This window comes from Martes martes, assembly GCF_963455335.1.
Source record: "Martes martes genome assembly, chromosome: 9".
In the NCBI taxonomy this organism is placed as follows: Eukaryota; Metazoa; Chordata; class Mammalia; order Carnivora; family Mustelidae; genus Martes; species Martes martes.
The window spans coordinates 28,687,124-28,709,128 of NC_137896.1; the positions used below are offsets into that span (position 1 = coordinate 28,687,124).

Sequence of the window (22,005 nt, forward strand, 5' to 3'; positions counted from 1 at the left end):
CTCCCCTCTAATGCTCTACCACTTCTCTCTCTCTCAAATAAATTTTTTAAAAAATCTTTTTAAAAAAAAGCCTAGATATCAATTCTGGCTTAAGATTACACATCTTGACAAAGGGGAAATAGACGTGAGCAGAAAAAGTATTTGGATGGTGGACAGAAAAGAGGGTTTTATTTTTTATCTTTTTAGATTTTATTTATTTATTTGACAAAAAGAGAGAGTGTACAAGTAGGGGGAGGAGCAGGCAGAGGGAGAGAGAGAAGCAGGCTCCCCACTGAGCAAGCAGCCTGATGCAGGACTTGATCTCAGGACTCCAGAATCATGACCTGAGCCAAAGGCAGCAGCTCAATCAACTGAGGCACCCAGGTGTCCCAAAAAGAGGGTTTTAGAGAAGTCTGGAGGCTATGAAACAGCTCAGAGAAGGGAGAAGAAAATAAGGTAGATTTTTAAAAAGTGATATGGGCACAAACTGCTCCCTTTTCAGTAATTTTTCTAGAGACACAAAGACTAGAATTGCATTTTAAATACTTCTGGCTGTTGGATTTGAATTTTATTAACATTTGTAGACTCACCACAAGAGATCCTCACACAAATTTATGGTTATTTTTATACATGTTTAGAGTAATTTTTACCCCATGTGGGGTTCAATGAGCTATTTGGAGATCTACTTCATCAGCTTGGAAAGTTCTTGGACATTATCAATTCAGATTTCCTGTTGCATTTTCTCTCTACTTTCCTTCTGTACTTCAACTATACTATGTAAGATCATTTGTTTGGCAGATACTGGATGCTCTGTTTTACTCCCCTTAGTCTTTTTTTCTTGGTCTTTTAGTTTAGAAACTTCCTTTAACCTATCTTAAAGTTCATAGAACTTTACTTCATTTGTATCTAACCTGCTAATTAAGACAATCTAATGAATTCTTCGTTTCAGGTATAGTATTTTTCATTTCTAACATTTCCATTTGGTTCTTTTTATAGTTTTCAGGTCTCTGCTGAAATTCTTTAGCATTTTTAGTAGTAACTTGAAATTTTCCATTAGTTAATTCCATGATTTGGACCTAATTCTCTTGCCTGTTTCTTTTTTTTTTTTTAAGACTTTATTTTTAAGTAATCTCTACCCTCAATGTGAGGCTTGAAGGGGCTTGAACTCACATCCCTGAGATCAAGAACTGCATGCTCTACCAACTATGCCAGCAAGGTGCCTCTCTATTGACTGTTTTCTAACAATGAAATTTTCTTACTTTATATCTTCTAATTTTTTTTTATCATATGCCAGACATTTTGTTATTAAAGTTTTCACTGAAAAACTGAAGTACGTAATATTTACCTCTAGAAAAGTATACCCTTTATCAGGACATTAAAGTAGGGATCTAAGTAATTTTGATCTATAATTGATCTGGGTCTGGGTCTTAACCACATTCGTGCATTTGTTAATCACTAAATTAAAATATTTTGAGGGGGGGATCTGAACTTCAGTTGATTTTGCTCATGGGAAGTCAGAAAGCCAGGAAGGGCCTGGTCTATAGCCCACGGTGATTACCACTATTGCTTCTTCAGCTATAAGATGTCATTGTTGGCTGAGGTGCAATTAAAAATGTCCTTCTGAGTGGTCCCTCTCAACTGACTCCAGAGATGTGTGCAATGTTCTTAAAAATACAGTATCATGTTTGGCCTCCATGTGTGACGTATAGCATCCTCATATTCCAAGGACTGCATGCAAGTGCGGTATGGGTCTCAGACACTTGCAGAAACTCCTAAACTATTTATTTCTTGTCCTTCTTTGTGGTTAAATTTTCTTTTTAATTCTTTTTTAAAGATCTTATTTATTTATTTGACAGAGAGGGAGAGGAGCACAAGCAATGAGGAGCAGCAGAGGGAGAGAAGCTGGTTCTTCAATAAGCAGGGAGCCCAATGTGGGGCTCAATCCAAGGACCTCGGGATCATGATCTAAGCTGAAGGCAGATGCTTAACCTACTGAGCCACTCAGGCATCCATGTGGTTAAATTTTCTTTATCATTTCTGCATTCTTATACTATAAATTTTTGCATGTTCACTTTTTTCTGTAATTAGACTAGCCATGGATGAATGATGATGATGATGATTAGGTCTTTTCAAAGTACAGAAAGTTCAGGTTTTATTTTTCTTTTATATTCCTATTTAATTAGAAATGTTTAAACAGAATGGATGTTCAATTTTATCAAATGCCCTTTAGGCATCTATGGAATTATCACAAATGGTTTCAAGGAGAAAAACTAGTACAGTGATTACATTAATAGATTTCTTGGTACTAAACTAAATATTGCACCCTTATTAACTCCATTTCGTCAGACAATATTCTAACATGATACTGGATTCTACTTGCTAATATTTTACTTAAAATACAGGCATTAAAGGGATGCCTGGGTGGCTCGGTCAGTTAAGCATTGGCCTTCAGCTCAGATCATGATCCCAGGCTGCTGGGATCGAGCCCCGCATTGGGCTCCCTTCTCAGTGGGAGTCTGCTTCTCCCTCTCTCACTGCCCCTCTCCCCCTCTGCTGGGGCACTGTTTCTCACTTCCACTCTCTCAAATAAATAAATGATCAAATGATCAAAATGATCAAATAAGTAAATAAATAAATGATCTTTGGAAAAAAATACAGGCATTAACATTGACAAGTGAGACTGGTCTGTAGTTTCCATTTTTGTTACTTTTGTTGGGTTTTAGTATCATAATTAACTTAATTAAAAGGCTACACACTGTTCTTTTTCCATGCGTACCTAGCCATGGTCACTGAGAGACACCACTGAGCTGCTTAATCACAGTACCTGTTCCGGTAGCCTCAGTTTTATCTGTTGCTCCTCACTGGAAATTGCTCCCCCCAACTTAATGCTTTCTTCCAAGTTCAGACATTAAAGGTTAATCCTCTAATCCAGGAGACAGCAAGTTCTAGCTTGTGGGCAGGCCACCTATCTTTGTAAATAAAGCTTCCTTGGAACACAGACACACCCATGCATTTAAGCATTGTCCACCGTTGCTCTCGGGCTACAATGGCACCGTGGAGTAGTTCTAACACAGTTCTAACAGAGAAGGAGGGCACACAAAGCCTATGCTTGCTGACCTCTGCTCTAATTCTGTGATTGTTTTAAGCCAAACCCCATCTTTTTAATCATTTCATCTCAGGGAAAGAGTGCAAAAAGACACCATCTGTGTTGTTTTTTTGAAGTCCAGCCCAACCAAATGTTTTTAGGTGAAAATGTCAACCCTAGTAGGCAGCCTTGGTCTTGCCTCAGGTGAGGTTTCCTCAGAGTGAAAGAGGCACTATCACTTTTCCTCCTTCCACTTCCCCCTCCCCAGGAGTTCAAGATAACAATCAGGGAAGAAGTGTTCAAACAAAAACATATCTTGCATTTTTTCAAGTTAAATACCGTTAGTAGATAACTGAGCTGGCTCTAACATTTATACGTTAAATACAGTTAAATACAATTTGGCTTCTTACTTCTGAAAGCAAACTCTCCAGAGACATAGGATCCATCTTGCTGTAGACATTCCATAGACTCAAACTCACATCCTGCAACTGCAACATAAGGGTAAAAACATTGAAATAATTGAGTCAATATCACTACGACAATCAGAAGTATCATAAATGACTATCTTGGTGAAAACTCAGTGATTAGAATAATAAATCAAAATCTTATCAATTATATTAGAACCAATACATAGTAATAAATGCTGTCCCATTCAAGGAAGCTATCTTTACAGAAACTTTGGTACATATTTTGAATACCCTTCTGAGGACTCTACTCAATGCTCTTTGAATTACGTTTTTTCAATTTAACTGGTGGGAACAGGGACTGTTCTCAACCCTTAGCATGTATCAGGCACTGTTCTTGAATACTTTTCAGATTTTTTTAAACTCTGCCCTTGGTAGTTACCTGACACATGAATGCACTGACTCTTCTGTTGAATACTTGGGATGGGGGAAAGCAGGGGAATCTTGCCAGATCTTTGGGGTTCTCTCTGGGCACTTTCCTTTTTAGTACTCTGGCTGCCCTGCTCTCAACAGACTCCACTGCATCTTCTCGACTTAGAAAATACACTGGGATCCACCTGGGTATCCCCTCCACCCCATGCTGTGGGCCTGGAAATTTTCTCAAAGTAGTAAGCTAGTGTAATCATAAGGCTGACCTTGGCTATTTCTCTCAGGGAATCACAATTTTTCATTGTCTGACGTCTACTGTCTTGAAAACCATTGCTTCACATTGTTTTTTGTTTGTTCTTTTGGTTTGGCTATGTTGAGTTGTTGTGGGAAGGAGAGAAACCTGGTTCCTATTGTTTTATGTAGGTGACTTATTTTTTCTTCCTGGAAGCTTTTTGTGATCTTTTATCCTTACTGTTCAAAAAAAGCATAGGTATACTTAAGGCTTTTTCCTTTCCATTTATACTTGCTAAGTCATTTAATTTAAAAGTTTTTATTCTTTTTAATCACTGAAAATGTTTCTTCTTAAAAAATTTTCTCCCTTCTGATATCTCTGCTCTGTATTTCAGCAACTCTTACTTGTTGCCTATCAGACTTCTTGGATCAGTTCACTATGTCTTTTAACTTTTTTTCTCATATTTTCTATCTCCTTGATTTTTTAATTTTATATTTTTAGAGAATTTCCTAATTTTACTTCCCAACTCCTCTATTAATTTAATCAGTTATAATTTCCCAGAGCTCTTATTTTATGTTCATTTATCACCACATAATGCTTGTTCTATAGTCATCAAATCTTGTCTGGGCATCCTAATGAAAATTTTGTGCCTTAAGTTTTGCTCTATATCTTAATGACCTTTGGGTCTTATCCAATCCATCTTTTTTTTTTTTTTATCTTGATCTTTTCCTTTCAAGTTACAGGCATTTAATCAAATGTCTAGTGATCTTTGGTTGCTTGTTTTTATTTCCAAATGGAAAGGCTAATTGGAAGTTTTATGCTCTCAGCAAAGCTTGTCAACTAATTTTAGGGAGAGCAGACAGGCAGGAGGCAGTTATTCAGGATCTCTACTCCCTTATATTTTAAATTCCAAAAGATTGAGTTAATATATTTGGCTCCTTCCTCTGTATTCTGGAACAGCTTTTCAAGTATCAACTGCTTTAATTTTTTGAAGGAACTGAATCTGATTTCTAATTTTAAAATTTATTTATTTATTTATTTTTTAGATTTTTTATTTATTTGACAGAGATTACAAGTAGGCAGAGAGGCAGGCAGAGAGAGAGAGGAAGGGAAGCAGGCTCCCCGCTGAGCAGAGAGCCCGATGTGGGGCTCGATCCCAGGACCCTGAGATCATGACCTGAGCCGAAGGCAGAGGCTTTAAACCACTGAGCCACCCAGGCGCCCCCTGATTCCTAATTTTAAACATAAACTTTAATTTTACTAATAATTTTGACACATAAGATTTCCTCATGTCATCTCCCTTTTTAATTTTGTGTGCTCTGCCCACCATATCTCATTTCTCTTTTTACAAACTCCATTCTTAAAAGGTATAAAAGAGACATTTTCTCATTTTTTATTCTATTTTTCTTAGAGAAAATCTTTTTAAAAAGCATAATAATCTATCTCTGCATCAAATATGCTATGGTTTCTTTCTTAAATCTTGTTGAATCTTTTCATAAGTCTTATTCCACCTTTCATTATAAAGAGCTTATGTTTGCTCATAAAAAGGTAAATGAATGCTTTCTCTATGGTTACTCTCATTATTCAGAAGTTTGCTTATAGAATCCTCTCCTTGAGAAGCTAGTTGATGTAAATTTACATTACCAGGTGACAATTCCAGAAACTGGAGAGTTAAGGAGGAAGCTGGAGGCAGGGAAAGCTCTATCAGAGGACCTTCCCTGTGCTGCTTCCCAGAAAGAATTCTCTATACGTGTAATTCAGTTTGGCTCAACCTAAATGCGAGGTAAAAGCTTATGTGGGTCTGGCTTCCTTTCTTTTGTTGGCACCAAGTACATCCAGGACAAAGCAGACTCTGGGTTAACAACTTTCTTCTGGGTATAGACATACAATAAAACAGGATTTTTAAAAATTAAGTTTTAAGTGTCTGTAGTTCTTCTCTTGGCCTTCAAAAGACTCCAGAGTCTTTCTGGCTAAGAGAGTTATCAGGCCTCTGGTGTGTGACTCAGAGTGGAGTACTATTCCATACCCTAAAGGCTAGTAAAGAAGGGAACCGAGGTGGGGGGAGAATGAGGGGGAAACAAAAGGAAAGTATTTGAGAGAAAGACAATTAGCAGCTACAAAGAAAGGCAGGATCTAGAGAAAGGGATCTTGAGAGAAGGCTTATAGTTTTCACTATGTGAAATGTTAAGTTTCCTCCTCACTGCCCACTCCACCCCATTAACCACCACCCTACAGGAAAGATCCACATTATCTTGTAAAGGTTTTTTGGGAGGGATTTTGTTGGGCTACCTGGCTAGGTCAGTCAGAAGAGCCTGAGATTCTTGACCTCAGGGTTATGAGTTCAAGGCCTATGCTAAGCACGGAGCCTGCTTAAAGAAAGGAAAGGCATTTTGTTCCTTTTGGATGTGTCTGTACAGTGTAATGCGCCTTAAGGCATGAGTCAGAAGGCCTGCCTCATATGGTTTGTATGAACCCTGCAGCCTCCTTGTGCACTGCCTTTTTTTTTTTTTTTTTTTTAAAGTAGTGCCCACACCCAGCACAGAGTCTAGTGTGGAGCCCAATGTGGGGCCTGAACTCAAGACCCTAAGATCAAGACCTGAGCTGAGATCAAGAGCCAAATGCTTAACTGAGCCACCCAGGCACCCCAAGTCCCCTACTCTTCTAAATTAGAGAACACGGAGGCATCTGGGTGGCTCAGTTTGCTGAATGTCTGATTCCTGGTTTGGGCTCAGGTTATGATCTCGTGGGTGGTGAGACGGAACCCTGTGTCAGACTCTGCATTCAGGAGGGAGTCTCCTCCTCTCCCCTCCCTGACTCGTGCTCACCCACTCTCTCTCTCTTAAATAAATAAATCTTAAATAAATAAATAAATTAGAGAGCATTACTTCCTAGCAGGGGCAGCTCTCACAGCCTTTTAAAGTTCTGTTACTTACAGTCAATGTGAGAATACTACAGTTTTGGAGCAGGAACAGTGGAGTCCAAGTGGTGTGCTTCTTTTCAACCCCACATCCCATGTTCCTTCCACATTACAGGGTTTACCAGGCAAGAATCCATTTACTTCCAAGGGACACTGCTACTTCTTGGAAGGAGAGGCAGTAATTAGCCCTGGGCCATCCTTCCTATTCTATGCCAAATAGTATGTTCCCATTTTGAACATGTCGACGCTCATTCCCTGTTTCTGTGCTAGGAGCAGGTCATCTCATTGGGAGATGCCTATGGTGATGCTGCTAACCTACCAGGCCATCCACCTTAATATGTACCCTCCTTAATATGTACCCTTAATATGTAAGGGAGAGGGTGACCCCCTCTCCCAGACTCATTCATTAATTCACTTAACAAATATTTATGGGTCATCACCTAGACAGAAGGAACACTGAGATAAAAGATACTGTTTGGAACACAAAAGATAACCTTCTTATTCCTCTAGTATGCTGTACTTATACAAAATTCGGCACAGTCCTTTTCATTGCTCTTGAATAGTTCTCAAATTATATGAATTTCTGAGATACAAACAACAACAATGAAAAGGCTGTTTTTGTTTTCAAGGAGCTTCCTATCCAGAGACCAGGGGTGGGTGGGAACACGAGTAGGGGTGTGTGAAAAATGTGTAACATAGGACAAAGAAAGCTACAAGAGGAATCAGCTTAGGGTGCTACAGGAGTAGACTGGAAGAACAATGGACTCAGAAGGGGGAAAAGGGAGAAAGGAGGACAGAGAGACACTCCTTGAAGAAAGGACAAAGGAGTTTAGTTTAGGGACTAGCTTTACACAGCATCTATTTTCCATTTTTTTACCTTGTTCCATGCTCTTGAGAGATCACAGCTAGCTTTTCAGTGTTATAATGATGCACACTCACACTGTGGGGGCCCTTAATAAAAAGAGCAAGTGGCAGACAAAAGCCAGGCATACTACCTTTCGTACATACCTCGTATTTCATGGTAAAAAATCCATCCCCTCCAATGCCCTCAAGTGCAAAGGCCTGTACAATTGGCCATTTCTCTACTACAAACATATCAAATATCTGCAAGTGACCTAGAGGAATCAAATAAAACAACATGTATCAAATACTATCCTGGATATAATAGTCTAAACCTGATCTAATGTGGTTTGACAGGCATCACCTCTCTCAAATTCACTCCAGCCACATTTAGCAAAATAAAAGTTTAACAGATAAAATGGTTAGATATTAAAACTAGAAATACAAAATGAAAGTCCAAGAAAATTCAAACCATAACAAGTTACATAAATTCAGATTTCTCTATAGCATATTTTCACATCCTGATTTCCTAAGTGCGCAAGTTAAGTTAGTAATAAATAATGGCCTATTACATCTGACTTGTATCACTTAGTGGATATAATTATTAACAGACTCAAACTTGGCTCTCCCCGCTTAAGAAACATAGCCAATCAACTTCCTCAAGGGAAAATTACCAAATTAAAAAATGTTTCTTTCTGTGCTTGCTTCAGCAGCACATATACTAAAATTGGAACAAAAACTTTTCTTATAGCAATAGCTCTAATGTACAAAGTTTTTAAAAAATAAGATATAAGCACTGCTAAACTTGTTGATTATTTTCCTTTATTTTTACACATCTTTTTTTTTTAAAGATTTTATTTATTTATTTGCAAGAGAGAGAATGAGAGAGAGACAGCATGAGAGGTGAGAGGTCAGTGGGAGAAGGACACTCCCTGCTGAGCAGGGAGCCTGATGTGGGACTCGATCCTGGGACTCCAGGATCATGACCTGAGTCAAAGGCAGTTGCTTAACCAACTGAGCCACCCAGGCACCCCTACACATCATTTTTGAGCCTCACTGTCAGCATATTTTTAATAGCTGCCTGAATTACTATTTCTTATTACCAGGAGCCTCCACAGCTATACTCTCCGTACAATTAAGTGGCACAGCTAGATGGCAACTGTGGTAAATCCCTTATCAATTTTTCTATCTGACTAGATGGCCTGCTGTGTTGTCATAGAAATCTCAGTTATGAGTACGAGCTTGCACAGAAAAATCCCCAAATTTCATTGTGCTTGATTCTCTGCCTTTAATGAAAATAGATCAATGGGTTTCCCAGATGAATGCCTCCAATGGAAGGAGGGAGCAGCAAAAACGCTGGATTCACACATCATCCAAGCAAGGTTCTAATACGGCTTGCTGTCAGACACTGACCTTGGGAGCTGTAAGGAATGCCAATTCTACTACAATCTCGAACCATGTCCACAAAGCTGGCAATTTTAAATTCTTCTGCAGCTTCCTCATCTTCATACTGAAGAGGGAAATTGAGGGAAAAATAGGTTCTGAGGAGACATCATACAAAATCCCCTATTTTCTTGGTATTTTATCAGAGTTATCTCGAATGACATTTATAGAGGCCTGCACCCAAGAGGGTGTTTCCAAAGCCAACGTTTGTGTTTCCTGGTCAGATACCTGACTGCAAGAGCTGAAACTCGCCTCAAAAATTCCCCAGAAGCTCACATGTTGTTCAAGGGGCAACTGTATATCAGTATTTTTTATAATTCTATTTTATTTTTCTTGTTGGATCATAAGTCTGCTGTGTTATGTTAGTGATCGTTTCGGATTGATAGTAAATACCCTGAACTTAAAGAAAAGAAAAGAAAGAAGGGTTTTTGACCCATATTAGGTCACCATTTCCATGAAATCCTAAATCTCAAGTCCTGATTTGATTTCCAGCCAAACCCTTGAAAAGAACCCAAAAGGAAACAAATACCAAAAAATCCAAATACAGAAATGTTACAAAAGCTTATCAAACTCTCCTGAGGCAGTCCATGACACTAGTCCCCTAAGAAAATGGGTACAGACGGTGATAAACAAGCAGGACAGGAAGCTATGACTAGGCCCCAATTGAAGAGTCACTTTTGTCTGTCAGGCATACAATTTAACTATAAGGTAGCCTCATAATGAATTATGAAAATTTCCACTAAAACAACTAACTTTTTTGTGTGTGATGACATCCTGCAATTTGATTTTTTTAAGGGGCCTCCTGTTCTAGATCTATACTTTTCTGAAAGAGTATCCTCGGAATGTCTCTGAGTGCCTATTATATCTTCCCTCCTTACCTCATTTTCAGTCATGCAGTGGAAATGCAGATTTCTCCAATGTGCCACATAGGGTAGGAGATAGCGATAGTTGACAGGATTACAGTACAGATGGACACTATCTGATTTAATCAATATAATTACATCTGTAAGAAAAACAAAATTAAATCACAACATTGTCAAAGTCATTTCCTTTACACATTTTCTGTTCACATCATTAATAATACCATTAAAGCTATTTCAGAGACAATGTAACAAAACTCTAAATTGAAAAGTTCTTTATAACTAGGCAATGTGACTCAAAGTGACTGTGTAACTCAAGTGGGCAGCAAGGACTTTCTAGTTCCTGTGCAATGCTCCCATCACTGTGGCCCTCTGGTTATGACAATGCAGGCACAAAGTAAGTCAAAAGAACAGCCTTCAGGATGTTCTGCTTTGGTAAAGTTCAACACCGTCAAATCTGTGGTACCAGACTTAGGTGTGTACTTTGCTACAGAGATAAATACCGAATGAAAACTCCAACCTAAAGCCACCAAGGCAAGAAATAGCATGGAATACCACCGGTGACATTCTTCTGTAGGCATGTCTAAAGTTCTTGGCTGTTGACTCAAGGTAATCATGGGCCTGAGGACATCACTATTCAGCTGTGGGAAGGGTTACTGTGTATGAGGGTGAAATCTGTACACAGGAAAGGCTGGGAGGAAGGAAGTAGAGGCAAGAGGACAAGGCTTCTATAAATAGATCAGCAGCTCACAGACTTAAGAAAAAACCATGGATGTTGGTGGGTCAAATAAATAAAACAATCCCAAGTGTGCAAATAAACTTAGGTAAGTTAACAAGAGCCATGGAGTGGGGCAGGAATACTAAGCAGTTTGAGGATTGAGAAAGAAAGCACTTATACTTCCAGAAAAAGAGCAGAGCTCCACTGCCTGGCTTCTGAGAACGCAGAGCCACCACAGGTATCTAACAAGATGGTGCTAGGGAAGTTGCTAGAGGAGGTTGGCTGGAAGTGAGAGGAGCAATGGGGCATCTGAAACAGCAGGTTTAGGGCAATGCCAACACAGTAACACAAAGTGACAGCCTATATTCTACAAAAACCTAGGCCCGATGAATACCGACAGCCACTGACCACGCCTCTTAAAATAAAGCTCCGTGATGCTGACCTTCAGTTTTTCAAAAATCACTCTGTGCCCCACACCTGGTCAGAACCAGGTGTTCTAGGGAACATGGTATAGGGCAGCCTATTCATTGATGACTCTCAGTTAAGCACTAGAATCAAAAGGTAGCAAAGGATGGGACAGAGATCACCTCTCATCCTGCTGGTTTTCTTCATACAGGCCCTCTAAGGGCCTTGCCCCAAATCACTTGTAGATTGCCTTCTGAGGAGTGAGAGTTTAAAGTCACATGGAGAGGCTGAGGGGGCTTCCTGTGTAGGCTGTACTTTACGCTAATGTGTAATACTCCACAAAGAATTAGGGTCCAGTAAAAGAAATAATGCAACAACTACTGTCCTACTCTCAGAATCTCATAGGACTCTGATGTCATTGCTCTGAACAAAATTAACAGTAAAAGATGAAAGTGTAAGAAAACTGGATGAAATTGCAAAGTATTTTAAAAGTGTTTTTAAAAAATAAATCCTTCGGGACGCCTGGGTGGCTCAGTGGGTTAACCCTCTGCCTTCGGCTCAGGTCATGATCTCAGGGTCCTGGGATCGAGCCCCGCATTGGGCTCCCTGCTCAGTGGAGAGCCTGCTTTCTCCTCTCTCTCTGCCTGCCTCTCTGCCTACTTGTGATCGCTCTCTCTCTCTCTCTCTGTGTCAAACATATAAATAAAATCTTTAAAAATAAATAAATAAATAAATAAATAAATCCTTCATGTTGGCCTCTTTTCCTCTCATACAGAGATCAAAATGTAGATGCATAAATCCAGTCATCACAGTTTGCCAACTACTTGAATTTAAAAAAATGAATTTACTAATTCATTTTTAATTCATTAATGATTTATTAAATCAGTCAAAGAAAATGCTCATTTCACAAGTACCCATTGTGCCAGATGGCAGGATAAAGACAATGATAAGCATGATAAGCAAAAAAGGCACACCTTTGAGGATTTAAACTATTTCCTTAATTTCAGGACTACAATATCCTTAGCAACTTTGGCTGCAGTGAAATGTGTGGCTGGTATGAGCATCTGTCTTTTTATAATTCTAAATGGCTGCCAAGATGAATTCTTTTTTTTTTTTTTTTTAAAGTAGGCTCCACGCCCAGCATGGAGACCAATGCAGGGATCCAACTTAAAACCCTAAGATCAAGACTCAAGCTTAGATCAACAGTCTGACCCTTAACTAAGACACCCAAGCACCCCAAGATGAATTCTTTCTAAACCAGTAGATGTTGTACAGCATAAAGAAGCATTTAAAAAAAAAAAGATTTTATTTATTTACTTGAGAGAGAGAACACAAGCAGGGGGAGTGGGAAAGGGAGGAGCAGGCTCACCGCTGAGCAGGGAAGCCAATGTAGGACTTGATCCCCGGATGCTGGGATCATGACCTGAGCCAAAGGCAGATGCTTAACTGACTCAGAGGCCCTGCATAAAGAAGCATTTTTAAAAATCAAAACCCGAAAGTAAATTTGAAATTGAAAGAAATTTAATGAAAGTTCTAATTGCAACCTACTCCTTCTGCACTTCCTAATAAAAAGAAAATCTTTAATCAATCTACAAGGATAAACACTGTTAAGGATTTTACCACAGAAGAATTTTCACATCCCAGCAGACCGGGGCTCCTTAAACTTAGAACTACTGGTAGTTTAGACCAGCTCATTTTTTGTTGTGGGGGGCTGTCTAGATGCACTGTAGATGTCTAGTAGCCACTATGCCCAGTTGTGACAATCAAAAATGTCTTCAGATATTGCCAAATGCCCCTCGGGGAATAAAACTGCCCCCACTTTAAAACCATTGCACTACATCCCCTGCAAGATGACTTCAATATCAGTATTCAATATCAGATGTTAGCCTTCATGCACTCCCTAGCTGCTTCACAAGAGCTGCCTGTCTCTTGTCCAGTTTGATTGGTCTATTCCTGTGTCTCCTGATCCATCTGGCAGACAAGTCATGATGCTCAGTATGCGATATCAGAGACAGCTCCTGAGCATCAGCCCACAACAGCATCAACACAGGGAGAGTGTCTCAGAGCTAAAGAAAGGGGAATGTAAGCAGAAAGCCTCCATTGTAATCATGGGCATCGTCATGAATTAAAGTCACACAGAAAACAATTCCCAAAGACAGAACTGGACAAAGAGCCTTTGTTCCTAAACTGAAGATCCACATGAAATCTTCCTTGTAGGAGTAGCCTGCAGGCTCATCCTTTACCCACAACTGAATACGCTTTCACAGGACAACAGCACATAATCTGAACTTCCCAGCACGTAAAGGCAGTGGGCAATTCAGAGGAAACCTAGTACCTTGCCAAGATATAAAGCCAAACTGATATGCACATTTCCCTCTAAAGCTGATTTAGCCAGTAAACACATTCTGAAAACTACTTGTCACTAGTCTTATATCAACCAGTAGGTTACTAACAGGAGCATACTACTTAATACTCTATATACTTACCATCTAGAACTTCTTCAGAAAATCCCGTTTTCTCAAAATCACATGTATTCTGATTGTACAAACCAAAGAGAAGGTAATTTGCCAGCTCTCTGCAGCCTTCATTATACCTGCTATCGATTCCTGCAAAGCAAAGAAGGCTCTGATCAGCTGTACTATGGGACACAAATGAGCCCCAATAAATTGCCCCTGCTCAGCAAAATCCACATGGTTAGGCTAAAGGCAGAAGCTCACACCACTTTTGTGCCAGAAACTAAATTAGCAACTCTGTGAAAGAAGCATCAAATACTCTTCCTTGGTTTTCAAGATCCATATAGTTTAGACAATTAAACAGTACACATTATTGAAGCTATTAATTTCCAAAAAGCAATTTTTTCACTATAGAAAGAAGCAGAAAATATGGTCCGGGTCCTGCCACAGCTGGTTAAAGATTTTGGAATACTTTTCAGCTAGAACAGGAATACAGGATAAAAAATACTCACTTCTCAATGAGAGCTTTACCCAAACTTCGGGAATCAAATAAAGGCAGTTTAAGGTAGTTTGAAAAGAACTCAAAGTAAAAAAGAGTACAAGTGAATGGAACTACAGACACCCATCATTTCACAAATATTTATTAAGCTCAAGGCCCATCACTGTGCTGGATGCTGGAGTGTGTGATAAACATGCCTGCAAATGGCCCCATAAAGCTTACAGTCTAGTGGGGCTGGGTCAGAGACAAAAAAATTTAAACAATGCACCTTCACTACTGCCTTTCAGTGGCATGGGCATCGGTACTACTGGTTCCTGAGTATCTCCAAACGTGTCACGGGCAGGTAGTAGCTGTCTACATGAGGCTGAGGAAGGAGTTGGAGCAGAAAGTGTTCCAAGAATAGAAATATGGCTAGAGCCTGGGAAAGAGGGCTGGCAATGGTCACTCAGACAAGTGAAAAAAAGTAATGGTCATTTAGACCAGAGGGGCCCAGGGACTACTTGTGACAGAGGACTTCTAATATAAGAGAACTCCCTTCTAAATTGAGATCAAAGCAGCACAGCCCTGTTCTATCCCATTCAACGCTTCAGTGAAGGGAGGGGTGAAAAAGAATCAAAAGCCAGAATGGACTGGCCTATCTAAGACCCAAAGTTTAAAGGGCTACAGAGTTAAAAATAAACAGACTAAGCAGACCTAGCCTCAGCATGTCCACTTCTAAGGGTTCTGGCCACATAAATTGCTGACATGAAAAAGACTGACCATGTAAAATTAAAGGCAAAAGAAACTCTATGTAGGCATGATACTTTAGCTGACAAAGTTGTTTCTCATAAGGGTATTATACAGGTTAACAATTCTGATACTGTTATACATGTATATTGGAATTAAACAAGTAAACTGGATGATGGGTGCCAAGTTCCCTACTGGTGAAGTAGAAGTTTACAGATAAGCAAAAGGGAGAAACTAGAATAATCTATGTAGTAAGTGGGTAGGCTGGAGACATTAATCTGAATTCATGTATAGCTTAATATAGATACAGATGGTTACATAACAATTACAGGTAATGTACACACAAGTATTTTGTTACTCTGTCAGCTGCCCCAGGGTCTAGAAGCAATGATATCCCAGTAGTAACAAGAGTGTATCCAATGCCCAGATCCTGGTTTCTTTTCTTTTCTTTTCTTTTCTTTTCTTTTCTTTTTAAGATTTTATTTGTTTATTTGACAGAGAGGGAGAGAGAGAGAGAGAGAGAGAGAGAGAGGGAGAGATCACAAATAGGCAGAGAGGCAGGCAGAGAGAGAGGGGGAAGCAGGCTCCCCACCAAGCAGAGAGCCCGATGCGGGGCTCAATCCCAGGACCCTGGAATCATGACCTGAGCCGAAGGCAGAGGCTCAACCCACTGAGCTATCCAGGCGCCCCCAGATCCTAGTTTCTAATATCATTCTCTGGTAAAAGGAACCCCAGCACTTCTTGGCGAAATGGCTGATTCTAGGACTGGAGCAGGAAATATATAAAATAAGCCTAGGGGCGCCTGGGTGGCTCAGTGCGTTAAAGCCTCTGCCTTCGGCTCAGGTCATGATCCCAGGTTCTGGGATTGAACCCCGCATCGGGCTCTCTGCTCAGCAAGGCATCTGCTTCCCTTTCTCTCTCTCTCTGCCTGCCCCTCTGCCTACTTGTGATCTCTGTCAAATAAATAAATAAAATCTTAAAATAAAATTAAATAAAATAAGCCTAGAGTATCTTATAGTGCCAGAAAGTACAGAAGTGCTAAACAAGTGCTAAACTTTGATTGCAGTAGGTGGGGGGGACGTATGTCAAAGGGAGGGACACAGAAGCCAACTGAAATGACAGCGTAAGTACAGTAATGAACAGGTGCTCTTATTCATAGGTAAATTCATGGCAAAGACAGCCCCCACCCTTCTGAGGGTTATAGCTAGAGAGAGAATCCAATGAATGGATTCTTTAAATCCAGTTTAAACATTTGAAACCTTTGGTGGGAATTCCAGGTCCACCACAGCTGTGGTTTTGTTTTGTTCTGTTTTTAGGTAAAATACAGCTTTATTTAACAAAGAATAATGTAATTTCTATCATAAATCCATATTTCCTTCTAAAAGCAGAAAACTTGATCACATTTTCCCAAGTAAGCTCAGTAAAGTTACTGTTCAGTTTTTTTAAACTTGAAACTTCGGTAATTTTTAAGGTTCTGCCCTTTATTTTCTCCCCTAAATACCATTTAAATTTCAAAGAGGGCTTCTGCAGGAGTGTGTGTGTGTATGTGTGTGTGTGTGTGTGTGTTGAGTGTATATGGTCAACACACATTCTTTGTTCTCTGCTGGCATCAGCTGCTATTCATTTTAATTTTTAAATTTTTATTTTAATCCAATTAATATATAGTGTATGATTAGTTTCAGAGGTAGAGTTCAGTGATTCATCAATCATTTATATAATACCCAGCGTTCATTGTATCACGTGCCCTCCTTAATGTCCATCATCTAGCATCCCTCAGTTTGTTTCCTATGATTAAGAGTCTCTTATGGTTGGGCTCCTCGGTGGCTCAGTGGGTTAAAGCCTCTGCCTTCAGCTCAGGTCATGATCCCAAGGTCCTGGGATCGAGCCCCACATCGGGCTCTCTGCTCCACAGGAAGCCTGCTTCCTCCTCTCTCTCTCTCTCTGCCTGCCTCTCTGCCTACTTGTGATCTCTGTCTGTCAAATAAATAAAATCTTAAAAAAAAAAAAAAGAGTCTCTTATGGTTTGTCTCCCTCTTTGATTTCATCTCATTTTATTTTTCCTTCCCTTCCCCTATGATCCTGTTTTGTTTCTTAGATTCCACATATGAGTGAGATATGATAATTGATTTTCTCTGATTGACTTATTTCACTTAACATAATACCCTTTAGTTCTATCTGCATCGCTGCAAATGGCAAGATTTCATTTTTTAGGATGGCTGAGTTGTATTCCATTGGATATATATACCACATCTTCTTTATCCTCTGTCGATGGACATTTGGGCTCTTTCCATAGTTTGGTTATTACACCATAACTGGGTTTTTATGGAGACCCACCAACCTCTGAGCTGAGTAGTGGAATCAGGATTCAAACCCAAAACCTGCCTAGCTCCAGAGTACATGTTTTTAACCACTCTGCACACTGCCTCTCACAAGCTTAAATGCAAGTGCTGTTAAGTGAAAACATAAAATCATGCATGGAATATGTGAGGAAAGACAAACAAGAACCTAGCAGTGTTTTGTTTCTGGGAAGGAACTTGGGTGGTTGATGGACAAACCATCAGACTTAACAATTCCACTTCCATAACTCAATACTATAGGTGAAAATGAGATAAAGAACATCAATCTGAAATGATGTTCAGAAAAATCTCCAAGATACATTGTCAAATGAAAATTTAAAAATTAGGTTAATGACAGTATGAATAAAATGTTCCCATTTGTGTTAAAAAAAAGATTCAACTGGCAATGCTATCTCTGGGGAGTGGAACTGGTACCTGGGATGGTTAGAAAGCTCTGTTCATTATCATTTGCGTACTGTCTTAATTTTTAAATTATATGATGCATTTTCATAATAAAAAAATTTAAAGAATAAAGGCCCAGTTTTGCCACTCGCTGGTCCTGAGCAAGTCTGTTTCATGTTCTAGAGTTTCAGTCTCCCGTTCCGTAAAAAAGAGACAGCGCTGTTCCCTTACAAGGCTGCTGTGAGGAGAAGTAAGGTAACATGTACAAAGTACCTGCCCTGTGGTACTGCCTCCTGCCTCCTTATCCCACTGATAGGTCACCTGACCTCATAGGAACAGCAACAGATTTCAAGGGAAGAAGAGCTGGGAGAAGGACGCTAACTCAGGCTTATCTCACAATGATACTATTATTAATATCTTCCTTGAACAGAAGCCAAGTTGCCCCACCTTGTTAAAAGCACTGACCTAGGATGCAGAGGATCCCATCAGGTCGAGACTTGCTGCTCTGGGTCAAGATGCTCTGAACCTGGCGGAGTCGGCTGCAGCTGCAACAAGAACAGAAATCAGCTCCTGAGTGTCAGTACACGAAGGCATGAGATGAGGAATGATGCTAGGGATGGAAACCTTGCCTGGTTTTGATATCAGAATATAAAATGAACTGGGAAGTACTCCCTTCTCTTCTATTTTCTGGAAGAGATTATGCAGAATTTACCTGAAGCCTAAATCTGAACTGCTGATTATGAACTGGACAGTCTGCGGCTCAGTGGCTCAATACAGAATGGAACCAAAGGCCCTCTCATGGTCAATGCTAGACAGGACTGGGACTCAGCAGCTGATCAGAAGTCTCTCCAGTGACTTCTCATTTTTGAGGATTATCAAAGAAGAGTTTCCACACTTATCTGCCCTAACTGTGGTCCCCATCAGGTTGCCAAAAGCAAAAGTGAAAAATAAAAACCAAAAAATTGGTTTAAGGACCTAAGTGAAGTTCTGATTCATGATCACAACTACCCCCAGGTAGAGTATCAGCAAAGGGTATTTGTTCCCATTTCTGGGCAGGTTTATTCCTGTGGCCTTAGTGAATAGTCCCTCCTCCCAAACAAAGCATAAGGAAAGGCACTCCCAGACATTAATATCACTTCTAAGGATTCCATGCTCTTCATACCAACCCCTCCTCCTTCCCAGCAGTCCCAGAAAAAAGATGCTCAATTTCCTACTTAAGACTGATAGTTCTGCTAGATCTCTCCCTGTCACCTCCACTATTCCCTCCCTAACACTCCTGTATTTAATATATCCCCAGCCTTATCACAACATTATTAACTAAGATCCTCCACAAACCAACTACACTAACTGTTCCATCTATGACAATCAGACTTCATCTCCACCCCTTGCTGTATCTGCTCAATTACACTGCCCTATACTCAACCGAACAATAGTGCTCAGCCAAACAACATTATTTCTCTCCCCTGAAATCTTCCTTCCCCCCCGCCACAGACTCTTTCTGATGTTTCCACTCTCCCAAAAATCCATTTCATGACTTATCACTGTCTTCCCTTACAATGTTCATATATACCACCTAACATCAAAACCAGAAGAGAGTATTCCCAGAAAAGAAAGCTATAAACCAATATCCATCATGAATATAGCTCTAAAAACCCTTAATAAAATATTAGTAAATAGAATTCAACAACATAGAAAAATAATTATACACCATGACCAAGAGGGGTTTACCCCAGTGATACAAGGCTAGTTCATTATTGGTAAATCAATCAATGTAATCCATCATATTAACAGGCTGAAGAAGAAAAAAAATTACACAACCATATAATTGATGCAAAAAATCATTCGATAAAATTCAACACTTGGTCACAATAAAAACACTCAGAAAACTAGGAATTAAGATATTTAACAGTGAAAGACTGAATGCTGTTGCCCTAAAAGGAGGAACAAGAAAAAAATGTCTGCTCTCATCACTCCTATTCAACATGATAATGGAAGTTCTAGCTAGTGCAATAAGGCAAGAAAAGGAAATAAAAGACATACATATTGAAAAGGAGGAAATAAAACCATCCTTATCTGCAGATGACACAACGGCCTATGTAGAGAATCTCATGAAATCTATAAAAAAAATCCTAGAACTAATAAGTGAGTTCAACAAGGTTGCAAGGTCAACATATATAAATCAACTCTTTTTCTGTATCAAAGCAATGAACACATGGAAACCAAAATTAAAAACACAATGCCATTTAAATACAAATTTAACAAAACATACAGGATTTACATGCTAAAACTGTAAAACACTGATAAAGGAAATGAAAGAAGGGGCACCGGGGTAGCTCAGTTGGTTGAGCATCAGACTCTTGATTTTGACTCCGGTCATGATCTCAGGGTGGTGAGATCAAGCCCCACATCAAACTCCATGCTCATTGTGCTGCAGCTTCTCTCCCTTTCCCTCCCCCTCTACCCCTCTCTCCCTGCTCACATGTGCTCTTTCTCTCTCTCTAAACAAGTAAATAAAATCTTTTAAAAAAAAGAAATCAAAGAAGATCTAGGTAAAGGAAGAGACACTGTGTCCGTGGATTGGAAGACTCAAGATATTATGGATGTCAATTCTCCCCAAATTGATGTAAAGGTTTAACACAATCCCTTCAAAATTCCAGCAAGATTTTCTGTGATATAGATAAGATTAACCCAAAGCGTACATGGAAAGGCAAAGGAACTAGAATAGTTAAACATTTTTGGAAGAAGAAAAAATAGGGAGAGGAATCACTCTCATGTCAAGACTTATTATACAGCTAAAAGTACTCAAGACTGAGTGGTACAGATTGAGAGACAGACACATATATCAATGGAACAAAACAGAACTGCCAGAAATAGACCTACACAAATACAGCTAATTAATTTCTGATAAGGTTCAAAAGCAATACAATGGAAGGATAGCCTTTTCAATAAATGGTGTTGGAGCAAATGGTATCCACAGACAAAAACATGAACCTCAACCTAAATTTCGTATCTTATACAAAAATGAACTCAAGATAGATCACAAATTTAAAATTTTAAATATGAAAATAAAAAAGCTTTAGTTTTTTTTAAAAGATTTTATTTATTTATTTGACAGAGAGAAAGCACAAGTAGACAGATGGGCAGGCAGAGGGAGAGAGAGAAGCAGGCTCCCTGCCGAGCAGAGAGCCGGATGATGCGGGGCTCGATCCCAGGACTCTGGGATCATGAACTGAGCTGAAGACAGATGCTTAACCGACTGAGCCACCCAGGTGTTCCAAAACTATAAAATCTTTAGAAGTTAACAAAAGAAAATCTTCAGAACTTAAAATTTAATGAAATTCTTAGACTTGATACCAACAGTATAATCCATGAAAGAAAAAAAATCAATAAACTGGATTTCATCAAAATTGTAAACTTGTGCTTTGTGAAAGACCCTGTTCAAAGAATGAGAAGACAAGCTACAGACTGGGAGAACATATTTATATCACATATCTGACAAAGTAGAATATATAAAGAACTCTTAAAACAACAGTAAAAAAATTAAAATCCAGGGGTGCCTGGGTGGCTCAGGGGGTTAAGCCTCTGCCTTCAGCTCAGGTCATGATCTCAGGGTCCTGGGATCAAGCCCCGCCTTGGGCTCTCTGCTCAGCAGGGAGCCTGCTTCCCCCTCTCTCTCTGCCTGCCTCTCTGCCTACTTGTGATCTCTCTCTGTCAAATAAATAAAATATTTTAAAAAAAATTAAAATCCAATTAGAAAAAGGGTAAAAGGCACAAAGAAACATTTCTTCAAAGAGGATATAGAGATGGCAGATAAACACCTGAAAACATGTTCTACATCATTATCCATTAGGAAAATGCAAATTAAAACCACAATGAGATATCACTACACATCCATCAGAAAAGCTAAACTAACAAACAGTGACAATACCAAAATGCTAGGGAGGATTCAGAGAAACTGGATCACTCATATATTTCTAAAGGAAATTAAAGAAGACACCAATAACAGAAATACATCCATGTTCATGTACTGAAGCCTTCTTATTATTAAACTGTCAATACTACAGGAAGTGATCTCTAGATTCAGCATAATCCCTATCAAAATCCCAATGATTTTTTTGGTAGAAATAGAAAAATCCATTCTAAAATTCATAAGAAATCTCAAGGGACCCAGAATTCTCAAAACCATATTGAAAAAAGAAGGACAAAGCTGAAGGACACACTTCTTGATTACAACAGTAACTACAAAGCTATAGTAATCAAAACAGGGTGGTACTGGC

General features: G+C 39.3%; 1 protein-coding gene across 1 annotated transcript in view; it reads right to left on the reverse strand.

Annotated features, from left to right (window-relative positions):
• Positions 1 to 22,005, reverse strand: part of DNAAF9 (dynein axonemal assembly factor 9) — a 123,999-nt gene that overhangs the window by 85,045 nt on the left and 16,949 nt on the right. Inside the window, exons 2-7 of the mRNA XM_080814052.1 lie at positions 18,194 to 18,273; positions 13,799 to 13,918; positions 10,208 to 10,332; positions 9,300 to 9,396; positions 8,055 to 8,161; positions 3,475 to 3,552 (exon numbers count right to left, since the gene is read on the reverse strand). Of these exons, the coding sequence (XP_080670178.1) occupies positions 3,475 to 3,552; positions 8,055 to 8,161; positions 9,300 to 9,396; positions 10,208 to 10,332; positions 13,799 to 13,918; positions 18,194 to 18,273 (607 nt within the window). The remainder of the gene's footprint in view (positions 1 to 3,474; positions 3,553 to 8,054; positions 8,162 to 9,299; positions 9,397 to 10,207; positions 10,333 to 13,798; positions 13,919 to 18,193; positions 18,274 to 22,005) is intronic.